Raw genomic sequence first — 15,463 nt, 5'->3', positions numbered from 1 at the left:
TATGAATAAGTGATTATTCATTCATGTGTATTTGATAAAAGCGATGTGTAATGACACTAGATACTAAGATGAAGACTGTTTTTGCTTTTAAGATTACAGTGTAATAGGATGAACAGCCATGCCTGAATAACTACACTATATATTAAACTGTGTCAAATGCCACAGCTCTAGTTGTGAGCTAGGGTTTTTTGACATTTGTCAAATCATTTAATTTCTTCTTTTGAAAAAAATTTTTTTTCCTCTAGAAAAAGGAAGTGATTGAACTATAATGATCTTTTAAAAGGTCTTTTCCAGCTTAAAAATTTTACTATGATTCTTTAAAGTTAATAGTATTCAACCCAAATAAATGGGGGGAGATAGTGGTGTTAACTTACTGTATAGTCAGTCTGATTCCCCGGCGAACAGGCTTATTGATTCGAATAATGGGAAGCTGTACTGTAACGGATGTAGTTTGTCAGTGCTTGCAACCAGTACAAGGAATGGACACGCACCTTAACTACCCTGTCTCCAGTAATGGCATGACAGGTGGGAAGAAATCTGCCCAGGGGCAAAGGGTCACCCTGCCTCTAGCAGCAGAGTGTGTCCATAAACCAGGTTGAAGAGTTCAGCGGTTTCCCCATCTTCCTAAATAGTAGTGGTAAAATTATAGTAATCAGTTATATTGGTAAAAATCTGTTGACTTGACCTTATTATTATCTGTTTTCCAGCTGATATGGGCTTTGCCCGATTATTTAATTCACCTTTGAAGCCTTTAGCAGATTTGGATCCGGTGGTTGTGACGTTCTGGTACCGAGCCCCAGAGCTACTCCTGGGGGCAAGACACTATACCAAAGCTATTGGTGAGTGCAGCTCACGAAAAATCTATCACCTTTCAGAAATGACTTTGTTGTTGTAAAATACACATATTTCTATATATTAAGTCAAATAATACAGAAGGTTATAAAGTACAAGCAAAATCTGTCCTACAATCCCACTGCCTATAAACACCACTATTAGCATTAGGAGTGTATTATTCCAGGCATCTCTCTCTGATAGATAAATAGATGTTTTAAAGCTTTTTAAATATATGGGATCATACGATGCATGCTAAGTAAAAATGTATTTTAAATTTTACTTGAAAGAGAAATAAGCACAGTAAAATTTCTAAGCCATTAAACTGCAGACTGATGTTTGTTTCACCAAAAGAAATATTTATTTCTAAAAGATCCCCTTAGAGTTAAGGGGGAAAAATTAAGGGAAACAGTAGGAATTTAGGATATCTTAATTCACTTTTCAATTTTTGATTGTGTTGATTACCTCCCTCTAGGAAGAATTAGGAAATAGTAGTACTCTTTTACTTCCCCACCTACCTCTCAATTTATAAGCTATGTGAGAAATATCGTTGTCATCATTATTATCATTACTACTACTTTGTTAATGTTTACGATATTTATTTTATTTTTGCAAACCGTAATTCCCACAGCTCATACTCAGATTATATACTGTAATGGATTTGGTGTTCAACTACCACAGTCCTTTTACCACATCTTTCCCATTACTAACATCTTTATTCTGCCTCATGTTATTTCATTGAACTTTATCATTGCATACTTAAGTGCTTTGCTTTGCTTTTTCCCTGTGTTGTATGTCTTTACTGTTTACCCAACTTGTTCTGTTTTCTCCAGAATGGCATTGAGCCTGCTTTTGTTTTTGTTTTTGTTTTTGTTTTTTGGTTAACTCCATCCTGAAGTCTTCTATGGTTTGCTGTATTATGGATTGATTTTTATCCTGGCTTTTCTTTTTTTTCAATTCCTCTGAGTTGGATATATTTCCTTCCGGGCTTTATTATTTTGCTATAGCAATATCTCAGCTTGCTTTGGAAGGGTGTGTTGGAGGTAAATTTCCTAGTTCTTATATTTCTGAAAAATGCCTTTGTCTTACTATATCATGCAGTTTGACCAAGTTTAAAATTCTAAGTATAAAAGGACTTTCCCTCAGTATTTGGTGATGCTCTTCCATTGTCTTGTAGCATCAGTGTTGCTAATGAAGACTCGTGCCAATCTTATTCTTATTCCTTGATGGACTACCTGGGTGGTTTTTCTTTCTAAAAACAAATAGGATTTCTTATCTTTATATCTCACAGTAATGAGCTGGCCACTTGGTAGGCACATTCATTCTGAAGGTCATATCCCATATTCCATGTCTGTGGAAAACTCCTACACTAGTCTTTTGATTTCCTCCTGTTTTCTATGTCTTTCTTTCCTAAACTGAGTGTGAGCAGATGTTGGATGCCTCAGGTTGACCGTTTATACCACTTTTCTTATGTTCTTCTGTCCTTGTTTTTTTTTTTTTTTTTTTTTTTTAAGAACCCCTTCTTATGCTCTATCAGTTTTTTATATTATTTTATGTAAAGAAAAGCTTCTCAGATGTCTGTGAGGACAGTGGTAACAGTGCTTTTTAATTGTTTGTAATTTGCTGTATTCCTGGAATAATTTTTTGTGTTTTCTTTGTAGGCTTTTTATTTATATGGCTTGGTCTCTCCCTTCCATGTGGCAAGTGTTCTTCCCCTGTTTCTTGACCCTTGATTGTCTCTTGATATTTAAGAATCAGGTTACAGAAAAGTGCTTAGGAACTTTGTATACATAGATCATAGGGCTCGTTGGCTGGCAGATTTTTGGGTGATCTAGCAGAGAATACCATTAATGAGGGGATCCCCAAATGCTTAGCATGCACAAGTCTTTGTCCTGAGGATATTCAGATTCCTTAAGGGAAGAGTCTTCCAACTTTGGGCTTAAGTTTCATGTACCTGGTAGCCCCAGGGCAGTGAAGGGAGCGTTGGGGAAGGATCAACTGTTCAAAACACAGACTTTATAGCTGGTCCTCTAAGGACAAAATCTTCCAAATTGTACAGGACAATCCTGCTTCACACTCAGTGATAATACTGTGTCTAGGGCCTTCTCTGAGCTATTCTGTCTGCCTTCCATCTTCCTGAAGTAAAGTGTTCTTTTGTATCTCTGCCTAGATCAGGTCTTCATATGGCCAGTCTCTTTTTTTTTTTTCATTGAGATCTTAATCAAAATACTACCTCTTCAGAGAGAACCTTAGTGATCACAGTCAAAAGTAGTCATCCTGCCTTCCCTATCCCACTTCTATCTTACTGCCTTAAAAGCATTGAATAGTATCTAAAATCCAGTAAAATAGATAGACCTTGCCTCGCTGGTCACCCTAGTAGGCCAGTGCCTACATGGTACACAATGATAACTTAGTACTTTGTTGAATGAATTAATGAATGAATCTTGTCCTCAGTAATCTCCTGTTCTTTTTATTACTATGGATATATGCCTTTATTATTTTGCTGCCATTTCAGTGTATACCCAAGAAGGGAAAAGAAGAAATACTTATGATCATTCCCCCATTAAAAAAAAAAAAAAAACTTTATATATTTATTTATTTGGCAGAGAGAGAGAGAGAACACAGTAGGCAGAGTGGCAGGCAGACAGAGAGGGAGAAGCAAAGTCTAAGCAGAGAATGTGATGTAGGGCTTAATCCCACGGCCCTGGGATTATGACCTGAGCTGAAGGCAGATGCTCAACTGACTAAGCCACCGAGGCTCCCCTCATTCCCCCATCTTAATCTTGAACCCAACATGTCTTTCTTAAGAAAATCTTTATATTCACTAATCTTCATAACTACTTTGAGATCACATTTCATTTTATAGAAAAGTAAAGGTAGATAAAGTTAAGTCAGTTAGATACAGGACTTCTCTGTACTGTATTTACAACTTTTCTATAAATCTAAAATTACTCCAGAATAAAATGCTTATTTTTTAAAAAGTCAACCAGAAGGAAAAGTGAAAATTATTAAACTAGTCCTGTTTTTGAATACATATAATTACCTGTGTATACATTTGGTTATCTTTTTTATAAGTATATTTTAAGGGACGCCTGGGTGACTCAGCAGTTATGTGTCTGCCTTCGGCTCAGGGCATGATCCTGGAGTTCCAGGATCGAGTCCCACATCAGGCTCCCTGCATGGAGCCTGCTTCTCCCTCTGCCTGTGTCTCTGCCTCTCTCTCTGTGTGTCTCTCATGAATAAATAAATAAAATCTTTAAAAAAGTATTTTAAGTCTTTAGCGTATAAACTAATACGATGTATAACTATTTTTTCCACTTAAAAGTGAGTATTTAAAAGCATTGTTACTTTTGATAAGACATATTAACAGACTACAAAGATAAGGAAGTGATTGCTTAATCTTAGCTGTTATCAACTTGAAAACTTGAGACTTTGAATTGATTTAAATTAAGTAAAAAATATGCCATCTTAGAAGCTTGTGACTCTGTTTATCTTTTTCTAAAGAAACTTATATTTTGAATATTGGAATTCCTATAACTTGTTATTCACTAGGACAATCTGCAGTCTAGCATTTTTGATGTGGGGCTCTTTCTCACAAAGCTAAACTAACAGCAATTTAGTAAATCCCTTGTTCAGATGGCTTTGTAATTTGGAAAAGAGAAGCCCTTTCTTCATATTTTTCCTCTCTTCGTCTTCCTCATCAAAATTTATTGGATAACTATTAGGTAAACTTTTTAAAACTTAAGAGAAACTGAAATGTACTCAAATTAATCTGATTTATAGCCCTAGCTCTATCACTCAGGGTGTGTGCACACACGCATGCTCACCCTCATGCAAACCATTTAGTTCTTTAGCCTCATTTTTTGAAAGTGAGAATTTAGCTTCAGTCATCTCTTAGATCCCCTTCAACTTAAAAAGTTCTGTGACCTTGGAAAAACAACTGCTTCTGAGGTAGAGAGATTACAGAGGACACAAGGATGCAGATTGAAACCAATGAGACCCTCTGCAGTGGTGATCCCCACCCAAGCCAGGTGTACATACCTGACTTGGCCAAGAGCAATCTTGGAAAGCATTTTCTCTTATGAAGACATTGGCTCAAAAATGTCTTGAAAGCACTTTTCTTTTATGAAGACATTTGTCAAAAATGTCAAAAATATCTTTTAAATCACTTCTTTTTTTGAGAGAAAAATTGTACATAAACCATTTTTAATATAAATATTTAAAAACAGAATAAAGGAATAAAAATGAAACTTCTTCCTTAAATCCAGTCTCTCCCACACAATCCCATTCTGCGTATTACTTATGTAAGTAGCCTGAGGGTGCATTAAAGTATTCAACAAATTCCCCAGCCACAGTGAAAGCTGCTTATCAAGAACTTGCTTAGCATTTTTACTTACTTGTCAGATAGTTGTGTAGTTTGAGTGGCTGATAGAAGAACCTTTGTAGTTGAATGCACAGATTACTTGTTCAGTAGTTGATTTTAATAGCATCATTTAGAAGAGTGAAATCTTAGTGAAATCTTAGCTAGTGGAGTTTAGTGGATTATGTTAAACTGAGGCTACTAAGAAGCAACGGAAAGAGCATAGGAGAAAAACGTTCCTACCCTCTATTACAAACAGATTTTAGTGCTGCAGGTTTTTATTCACTTGTACAAAACTGCAAGCCAAATAATTAAGCCAAAGAGAGTCAATAATAGGCTAATAAACATTGTACTCCCAGTAACAAAGTTTAATTCAGTTTTGAGTGTTTTGGAGTTTTGTTTGGTTGACTTCGTAGAGGCTGAAAGAGGAGTTTCAGTTTTTAATTAATCATCACTAAAGCAGTTTTAAAGTTTTATGGACTTTTAAACTCAGATGTTTGTTCTCAAATAACTGAATGCCCACTAATTATGTGGCATTCTATTAAGTGGGAAGTATACTATAAAATATCAAGCTCTACCCCCCGCCAAATTTGGATCTACATAGCATGCTAATTGCTGTCTACTTTGCCTAGTTAGCTCAATAGCTACACAAAGCATCCCAGATTTTGAGAAATAGATGAGATTTATGTATTTTTATTTTGGAAAGTCTTTTCCTGAAGGAGGTAGGCAGGTGAACAGGGAAGGACTTTACCATAAAATTGGCACATTCTGGAAAAAAATAGGCAAGATAGGAAAGAGAGACTTATGTACACAGATTTAAAAATTTGTCTGAAATAATAGCCTGCTTAGCTAACTTAACTTCCTGATTAATGTCTGGATCAGGATTTTGAAGAAAGGAAGGATGATGAGATTGCTAAAAGTAAGAGATAATAAAAAAGATGCAGAGAAAGAGGTTATGAGGGCAAGATTAATAAGCAAGGTTTAATAAACTATTTCTTCCTATTTTCTGACCTTTTATTTTAGAAGCAATATCGCTTTAAGGATAGCTACACCACTTACGTTTCATCTGCCTTTACATAGTTTTCTTTAGAATTTTTCATAGCTAACCAGAATGTGTTGTTATGATGTCTTTTGGGTGCTAGGAGTAGAGTTTTAAACATGCAAACTGACCCATAGGCTCAGTTTTGAGAGCCTTTTGGGTGCTAGGAGTAGAGTTTTAAACATGCAAACTGACCCATAGGCTCTCTTTGTGATGCTCCTTAGCTTACCTTTTAAGTAAGATTATCATAAGTCAAGTTATCATATGGGGTACATATGTAAAAAGAATAATCACAAAATAATTTTTCTGTTACTAAAAACAAAATAGTTTGGCTTGTATCTCTTGATACTTTTCCATATGATGGTATTGGCTAACTTGGTTCTCTGATGTGGGAGAAAACTGATATGCAAACACAGTGTCCTTTTTAAAAATCACTTGCTTGTGGTCAGGGTGTTTAATCTTACTAAAAAGATTACTGCCTTGTTAGTATGAAATAGAAATGTGATAATTTTACATTAAAGATCTATATTCCAATTTTAGAGTTTAGGAATTCTGAGTTATTTTATAAATTAACATTTTTTTCTCATTTTCTATGTATGTGACAGTTATTAATAGACCTGGGTAATTGGCTTTAATAAAATAGTGGTTTTTATTTTTCCCTCTATAGTTATTTGTATTTACCACAGGTTTTGGTTAGATCAGTCAAAACACACTCACATTCATTGAATCTCTGCTGTGTGCACACCATTGTACTTAGTGTAGAGAAGTTAACTTTGTTGGTTTAGGACTTTGTTAAAGTAGAAACTGAGTAATTTCAGTTTTAAATTCTAAAGTGGCATGTAGATCTTTCCTCTGTTAATAACAGTTCTATTGAGTAAAAGTTTAATATGAATGAAAATTAGCTTAAATCTTAAAGTGAATGAAAGCAGTTTGTTGCACTACAGAGGAATCCATTTGCCTGGCTTTTTATAAGTAAGTCTAGTGAATTTGTACCCTTTCCACCTGTCTTAAGGTAGGATTTTGCTCCCTGTTTTCTTGTCCTTATTAAATTGCAAAATCTGACACTATCGTATCATAAAGAAATACATTGAAGGAAAAACTGTTCAAGTAGAAATGCAGTTTGATTAGGTGAGGCATTGTCTTTCTCCTATTGGAATAACACCTTGCTAATTAGTGCTAGCATGAGGGGATAATTATTAGACTTCACAAATTAGCATGTACATAAACTAAAGAAAAATATTTCTACCTTAAAAAATTGGTGCTGATTGTTTTTGGCAAGTATACCCAATTTCAAAGGCTATTTGGGTTTTCTGTTTTGGTTTTATTTTTTGTTTAATTTTGTTTGTTTGTGGTTCCTATGCTCCATATGCAACTTTGTGTGTATTTCATAGATAAGGTATGTTTGAAGCATTTAAAAATTGCCAAAAATTTAGCTAATAAATTTGATTTGAACTTGGAATGAAGCCACTGGGTATAATGGAGATGTAATAGGGAATGAAAAATTGGGGTGGGTTGGGTGGGAATATATATTTACAAATAATATTCCATGATATTTTAATTATAATTGCTTTAGAAATTAATATGACTTATTAGGAAAAGAAAAGAAAGAAGAAACACTCCCCACCAAGATAAAAATGCATTTTCTTTTGGAAAGAACCACTTTATTTTCCTCCTTTCTTTTTCTTTTTTCCTTTCCTTTTTTTTCTTTTCTTTTTTTTTTTTTTTTTCTTTTTGTTTTAAAGATATTTGGGCTATAGGGTGTATATTTGCAGAACTACTAACGTCAGAACCAATATTTCACTGTCGACAAGAGGACATCAAAACTAGTAATCCTTATCACCATGACCAGCTGGACAGAATATTCAATGTAATGGGATTTCCTGCAGGTACACATTATGTTTTTGTTTTTGTTTTTAAATCACTGTTGTTTGAACCTAGATATCTTCATTGGAAAGGTGTATATCTTTAGCTGATGGAAGCTACTCTTACTCAATTCTTTATATTTATGACTTGCATTAATCAAAGATCCTTAGGAATAGCAAAATTTATAGAGTTCACATATTAACATAAAGATATCTATGGGTTTTCTGAATTTGAGGAGTATATTTTTGTTTCATTTTATTTTTTGTTTTGTTTTGTTTAATATTTGAAATGATAAAATATTTACGATCTCTGTATTAAAAGGTGCCTTTAATTCTTACAAAAGGAAACTAAATAAAATTCAGTAGTACGTATTTCTGTCTGGCAACACATATAATAATGCCAATATTTGGGATTTGAATACAAATTTTTAACATTTTTTATATTTAGGGCACTGTACAGAATCACATTATATTGAATAATAGAAGTTTTTTATCCTATAACCCTTGCTGGTAAGAACATTCTTTTTTAAGTGTTCTGTTAGAACAGCAACCTTGCCTGTACTGATTGGCAGCAGGGAGAAAGTTATTTAGGTGTCTCATCATAGGCGTTAGACCTCTCCAACTATATCCCCGTCCCTTGTTATGCCATAGCATGGTAGTTCATCAGTCACCAAAACTCTCCCCAGAAGTCTAGAATAATGAAAATGGCTAGCCAGGTATTTATTAGAAATTGTTTCTTATTAGGAATTATTCTCAGGTCAGAATAACTCTAGACTAATACAGAAATACTTGGGAGTTATAATTTCACATTCCCTTATAGGAGTGTTAACACAGATACTACCTTTGTGCAGAATTGGTCAATGGGCCTGTGAAGACTACTTTATTGTGATTAATTTTATTTGTTCACTGAATATTTGAGGACCTGCCATCATGTGCCAGGCACTGTGTTATGCATAAAATAATGTTGATATAATAGGCATGATTCTTGCCTTCTTGGAGTTTATATTGTACTGCTCTAAATAGAAATGTTTAAATAATAGCTATGGTTTGAGTAGATGGAGAAGAATGACCTTTTCTTTCCACTTCTGAATGTGTCCACCATTTCTAAGGCCCAGGGGAAAGGAACATGGTTTACAAGGGGGTGGAAGAGGGAGTGACCTCTGTAGGGATGATTCTTAATGTGTAGTTCAACAGTTAGGGGAGGCTTAGCTTATAAGAAATTTGAAAAGCAGACAGTAGGGTTTAGATTTAATGTGCAGAAGAATGAGAATCCATGATAAGTTCTTGAGAACTAGTGACATGGTTTGTTATATTTTAGATTACTATGGTAATGGTAGGTACAAATCAATTAAAGAGAGGTAACTGAAGTCAGGGAAGCCAGCTGTTTGCCTGTATAACAGTACTCCAGGTGTAAAGTGATAAATGAGATGGAGATAAAGGACAAATAGGGACTTTTTTTTTAATAGGAAGTATATAATTGAGGGAAAAGTAAAAGATTGCTCAATCTAGCTTGAAAAATGTCTAGCTTGAGAAATTGACAAAATAGAGAAATTGGAGCAAGGAAATAATTAAGGAGAAAGCCCCATCGAGGAGTTTAAAGTATATATTCAGTTGACTTTACAGTGTGATATCTTTGGGGGAGAGGTAGCACATATTTGTATAAGTAAGTCGAAGGCAAACCTCTAAAGGCCATTTAAAGGCTAGTGGTGTGGTTAATTAAGCTACGTGTTGTAGTACCACTGCATCAGGTAGTCTTTCAGTACAAGTCCATTGATAGTAATGGAGAAAAGCAGCCATCTAGCATGAGCAACTCTAAGGCCAGCAAGACTAACTGAAACATGTTCTACCTAATGTAAGGAGCTGGGGTTGTTTTTGTTAATGTTACTGAAACTAGCCAAGCCACCAGCTGACTTATTTACATACTAGTTCTGTCCTGCCCTGTTCTATTCCAGACAGTTTTTGCTTCTTACATTGCTTGCTGTTGTAAAGCAGTATATTTAGTAAAGTGAAAGTAAGGAGAGCCATGTAAAAAAAAAAAAAAAAAAAAAAAAAGCAACTTACACCTATGGAGAGGAAAGATACTACATTTGTCATTGAAGAGACTGGATGTTGATTTAACCAAGAAATTGGGTAGAAAGGGGGAAAAAGTGGTTTTACAAACAAAAGTAGAATTATTTAGTAATAGAAATACTTATTAATAACTTATTTCTCTCTACTTATAGAAATTGTGGTAACTTATAGTAAATTACATAGAAAGTAGACACTAAAAAGATAGACTTATAGAGATCTAATGCTATACCAGGGATCAGAATTGTATTTATAGGTCAAGATACGATGTTTACTATAGTTAATTATTTATTTGAGGTCTGTGTTTTCTTGGAGGTTCAAAGTATATAGGACATGTAATGAAAATTGAGGCAACTTTTGTTAAATTTCTTGAGAATAGGAACTTAGACAACATAAAATTTTATCAATGTATTTCACAGATAAAGATTGGGAAGATATAAAAAAGATGCCTGAACATTCAACATTAATGAAAGATTTCAGAAGAAATACGTAAGTTGGAAATAAAGTAGATCCTTTGTTGGTTTTTGCTTTTCTAGAATATTCAATATAAGTTGAATACTCAAGAGAATACTGAACATAGGCTTATTCTAATAAATAATTTTATTTATTAGCAAATATTTTCTTTTTTAAGATGCTTAAATGATATAAAGAAGGCAAACAGCTGATTTTAGCAGCTGATTTGGATATGAGAAAAAAAACTTTCCATATTTACTACTTTCTGAAAATGAACATCAGTGGAAAGGATCACAGCAGTAAGAGACTAGAATAAGCAGCCTTGCTAATAGTCACTTGCCCACCCACCTGAATTGTGTAGTCATTTTAAGCAAGTTGTAATAGAGAAGAAGAAATGTTTCATTTATTTACAATGCAAGATCAGAATATTGGGAGAGGATAGTTTATAGGCCAATAACAAATTTTTACAAATTTTACATTTATTTTAAACTTCCTAGTAAGGCTGAATTAAACATCTAACCCATATGTTATTTAAGAGAATTGTTGAAATAGCAGTCATATAAAAAAAATGCTATTTAGTATACATTATATATTAAATTATCTTGTGTTTACTTAGTAGCATCCATTCATAAGTGACTAGTGTGAATATTGAATGAAATATGAAACTGATAATGCTATGCTGATTATTCCATTTTCAACATGTATATTCTGTATTGGTTGTGATTAAAATAATTGTTTGTAAAACCTTCAGCCAATGTAAAATTAACTTCAAAATCTAATATAGATATTTCATAGTATTTCTCTTTCAGGTATACCAACTGCAGCCTTATCAAGTATATGGAAAAACATAAAGTTAAACCAGATAGTAAAGCATTCCACTTGGTAAGCTTTAGAGAACAATAATAATTTTTTTTTTTCCCCTGGTTAGCTAACCAGAGGTTTTTTGGGTCATTTACATGGTTACTTAGCACTCTTAGAGTACTTTAATGCGGACATCTTGTTGGTACATAATAGTAAAGGCATGAAAATACTTGTTTTTCCAAACCCATAACATGGTTTAACAGACTAATGTTTGGTCATTTGATTTTTAGAAGATAGTTATTGTACCATGTCTGTCAAGAATATTTTTAAAATTACATTTATTGGTTTTCATCAGTTATTTAAAAATTTCAAATATTTCAGAGAAGAATCTAAAAGAAAACCATCCCATTACTCAGAAATAGGTTTTACAGATTATTTTGTATTTTAACTCTTTGAAAGATTGTTTATAAAATTTTTAACTCCTATGATACTCTGACAAGCTTGGGTATTAGAAGTCTGTCAGTGATGGTGTGTGCTACTTGCTTTCTCTGTAAGAATATGAGAGATTCAGTATTTATTACTGTATAATGAAAAAATAGTTTGACCTAGAATCTAAATGAATCCATGTGCTATTGTAATTTATGAGATTATATTCAGCTGTTGCCAACTTAAACTTGTTTACAATAAAATTTCCACTTTTATATTTTAACAGTTAAAAATGATTTTTGGTTTTATATTTTCTTAAAAAGTTATATAACATACAATGGGGAAATTTCAGGGAGCTGGTTGTATTGTATTTGGTTTAAAATTCTTTTAATCCTTTATTCTCAGTATTTTTAAATGAATTCATTAAATGGGAATTTTTTTGCCTTGAAAGTATTATATTTTCCTTTATTACAGTACCAGGCCTCTTGCAAACATTGCTTCTCTTTCTGCTTTTTTTCTCTGTCTACTGCTTCTACACCTTCTATTTATTTTTATATCATGTCATATATTTCATATCTTATCACAACTTAAAAAGCAGTGCCTAAAAAAAAGCAGTGCCTAATCTACCTTATCACCACACAATATATTATCCAAATAATGGATTCTTTTAGTATGCTTACAACAGGACCCAAATAGGAAGGTAAGTTAGATCCTTCAAAATTATGGACTTATTTATTCTAACAAAATAACGATAATAGTGGTAGACTGAAAGTCAAAATTTAAGGGACTTCCTCTTACTTCCTCCCAACTTACCTGCTATTCAGTGTAGTCTAAAGGGATTCTCACAACCATCAACATTGAAATTCCAGAGATTCCCTCACAGCTTATTTCCTTTTTTACTGGGGTGACTTATCTTGTGTGGGCCCATCTGAAAGCTCTAATGTAACTCCATTAAAACTGTTGAGCATTTTAAATGGCAAATCCATGCTTTTCCTTTCAACTCTAAAATAAAGTGCTTCCACTGAAATATCAGATCATCAAAATTAAATTTAAGTCTCACCATCCCAGCATTTCTTCTGTATTTTTAAATATTTCATGTCCTTCTGTCCTCTGATTGTATCTTCTTCCATCAAGTCTCAACACATCTGTGAGTGTTCAAGAGTGGTCCTAGTCCAAGCACCATAGTACTTGGTGGAAAGGCAGCTTCTCGGACTCCTGCCCAGATATCCCAGTCAGAGTTCTGAGAGTGGGTCCTCGCAGACTGTTTCAGAAGTGCTCCAGGAGTGATTTTGATGTACTCTGAAGTCTGAAAATCACCATGTTAGCTCAAAGAGGACAAAAGAGACCACTATTTAGATTAGCTCTTAAATCCCCTACTAAAATCAAATGTTCTGAAATAAATAAATAAAATAAAAAATCACCTCAAATATTTTTGTTCATAAAGTCTTAAATAAACTGTTTTAACCAAAAAAATACTGAATTTTCACATTAGTGTGACATTTTTATAGGTAGCAAAATAATAATAATACATAGTGCTTTCTTTGTGTCAGGTACCCTTAGAATTGCTTTCCATATATTAACTCATTTAATTCTGAAAACAAACCTGTGGTAGTTTAATCTCCATTTGACAAATGAGGTTGCAAAGAGATTAAGCAACTTGTCCAAAGTCACTCAGATAATAAAGGTCTTCAAGTCTCCATTCATAACCCCTCTGTACTTCACAAGTTCTGTATCAAGCACCATATTTATTTAGACAGGGATAACACTGGCCAGGAGAGCTTTCTCTGATGATCTGTGCTGTGCAATAGGATAACTCCTAGCCACATGTGGCTCTTGAGCTCTAGAAATGTACCTGATATGATTGAGAAATTGATTTTTTTAAGTTTAATTTGGTTTTAAATCTAAATAGTCACATGTGACTGCTCTATTATTTGTGTTATAATAGTTTTTTTCCCTTTATAGAAAAAGAATAGAAAATATAAGAGTTTAGTCTTGTTCTAAATTGGACAAAACAATTTGCATAATGTAGATCATTGGTTTAGAATAAGGTAAAGGTTTTGTTTACTTCTTAGAACCAAGTAAGATCATGATTATTAGAATTACTAAATGTGAATTACTATGTTAAATGTAATAATCCAGTTTTTCTCTTGTTAATTTGGGGGAATAAATACCGCTCAAATTGTAGTGTTTCATCAAAAAACATGTACATCCCACATATGGCCAAGGATATAACTATGAGAAATAACACAATGTTTTTATGATTTATGATTTCAGCTTCAGAAGTTACTTACTATGGACCCAATAAAGCGAATTACCTCAGAACAGGCTATGCAGGATCCCTATTTCTTAGAAGATCCACTTCCTACATCAGAGTAAGTGATCAGTTTATTAACTCACCAGCATGATAGAATTTTCTGGAGTGGGCTGGTTTGAGTTGTCAACTCCAAGTTGCCACTCGCATTACATGGGGACCTAGGGAAATCCCAGTGACATGAGCTCTGATGACTGAGGTGTCATTTAGGGCTTTTACAGTGAAAAGGCATTCCTGTTCATGTCTTACTTTATGAAACATTACCAGCTTTATTTTCAGCCGTGCCCCAATTATTCAGTGACAGGTTAATTATGCATGCTGTAGCTCACTCAGACTCACTGAGATGGCCCACTGCTTACAGTTACAGTTTTGTGTTTTAATTACAAAATTCCATTCCCAAATAAATTTGTGTTCCCCATGTCATCTCTTATGTGTAGAAGGGAGAGTAAAAAAAAAAAAATTGTGTTCAAATAGTGACATTTCCACTGGAATCTATATTTGGATTGTAACAATAAAAGAGTGAGTCTGGGATAAAAGAAAGTTGAGTCATATTTGATGATTATTGATTATTTTCACACAATGAAAATCCTTCCCATGGTCTGCTACAATGTCCCTAGTTAGAAGAAAAGATTCATTTTGGCACAGTTGCATGAAGGGTGCTTATTTTACAAATAAGGACACAAAGTCCATCTTAAAAGATTAAAATGAAGCATCTGAGATACTGATTAGCATACTAGAAATTTTCTTTTTTTGTTGTGAGCAGTGTTTTTGCCGGTTGTCAAATCCCTTACCCAAAACGAGAATTTTTAACAGAAGAAGAACCCGATGACAAAGGAGACAAAGTAAGTATTAAAGTACATTTGGCTGCTGCTTGTTTTATTCCATCTACCGTGTAACATTTTCTTGTTTGTATTTGGTTCTCCTTCTGAGTTGAACTTTATTTTTCTGTTTAACCAATTGAGAAGAACCAGCAGCAGCAGCAGGGCAATAACCATACTAATGGAACCGGTCACCCAGGGAATCAAGACAGCAGTCATACACAGGGACCCCCATTGAAAAAAGTGAGAGTTGTTCCTCCTACCACTACCTCAGGTGGACTCATCATGACCTCAGACTATCAGGTATTTCCAGTTCATTGTGTATTGACTGGCCATATCAGTATTTGTAGATGGGTTTGTGACCTAAGAAAATGCTGACCTTCATGTCCCCGGGGAAAATATAGTGATGTGAGTTGTTATTGGCACAGCAGAGTACTGACTGTGGTACCGGACAGGGGGCCGACTTTTGAACTAAACAGACCTGGAATGATCAGA

General features: G+C 33.9%; 1 protein-coding gene across 7 annotated transcripts in view; it reads left to right on the top strand.

Annotated features, from left to right (window-relative positions):
- CDK8 (cyclin dependent kinase 8) overlaps positions 1-15,463 on the top strand; it is a 131,110-nt gene that overhangs the window by 97,100 nt on the left and 18,547 nt on the right. For 3 of the 7 annotated variants that reach the window (XR_013362895.1, XM_077868325.1, XM_077868323.1), the window contains exons 6-12: positions 708-839; positions 7,973-8,116; positions 10,579-10,648; positions 11,422-11,494; positions 14,114-14,211; positions 14,914-14,992; positions 15,113-15,271. Coding sequence is in view for 6 of the 7 variants with exons in the window: in XM_077868325.1 (XP_077724451.1) it covers positions 708-839; positions 7,973-8,116; positions 10,579-10,648; positions 11,422-11,494; positions 14,114-14,211; positions 14,914-14,992; positions 15,113-15,271 (755 nt within the window). In the remaining variant the exon portion in view is untranslated. The remainder of the gene's footprint in view (positions 1-707; positions 840-7,972; positions 8,117-10,578; positions 10,649-11,421; positions 11,495-14,113; positions 14,212-14,913; positions 14,993-15,112; positions 15,272-15,463) is intronic. The other 4 variants (XM_077868327.1, XM_077868326.1, XM_077868324.1 and 1 more) reach the window with 4 other exon arrangements.

The sequence above is a fragment of the Canis aureus genome, chromosome 24 (genome assembly GCF_053574225.1).
Source record: "Canis aureus isolate CA01 chromosome 24, VMU_Caureus_v.1.0, whole genome shotgun sequence".
Classification (NCBI taxonomy): Eukaryota; Metazoa; Chordata; class Mammalia; order Carnivora; family Canidae; genus Canis; species Canis aureus.
This window is presented reverse-complemented; position numbering and strand designations above follow the sequence as displayed.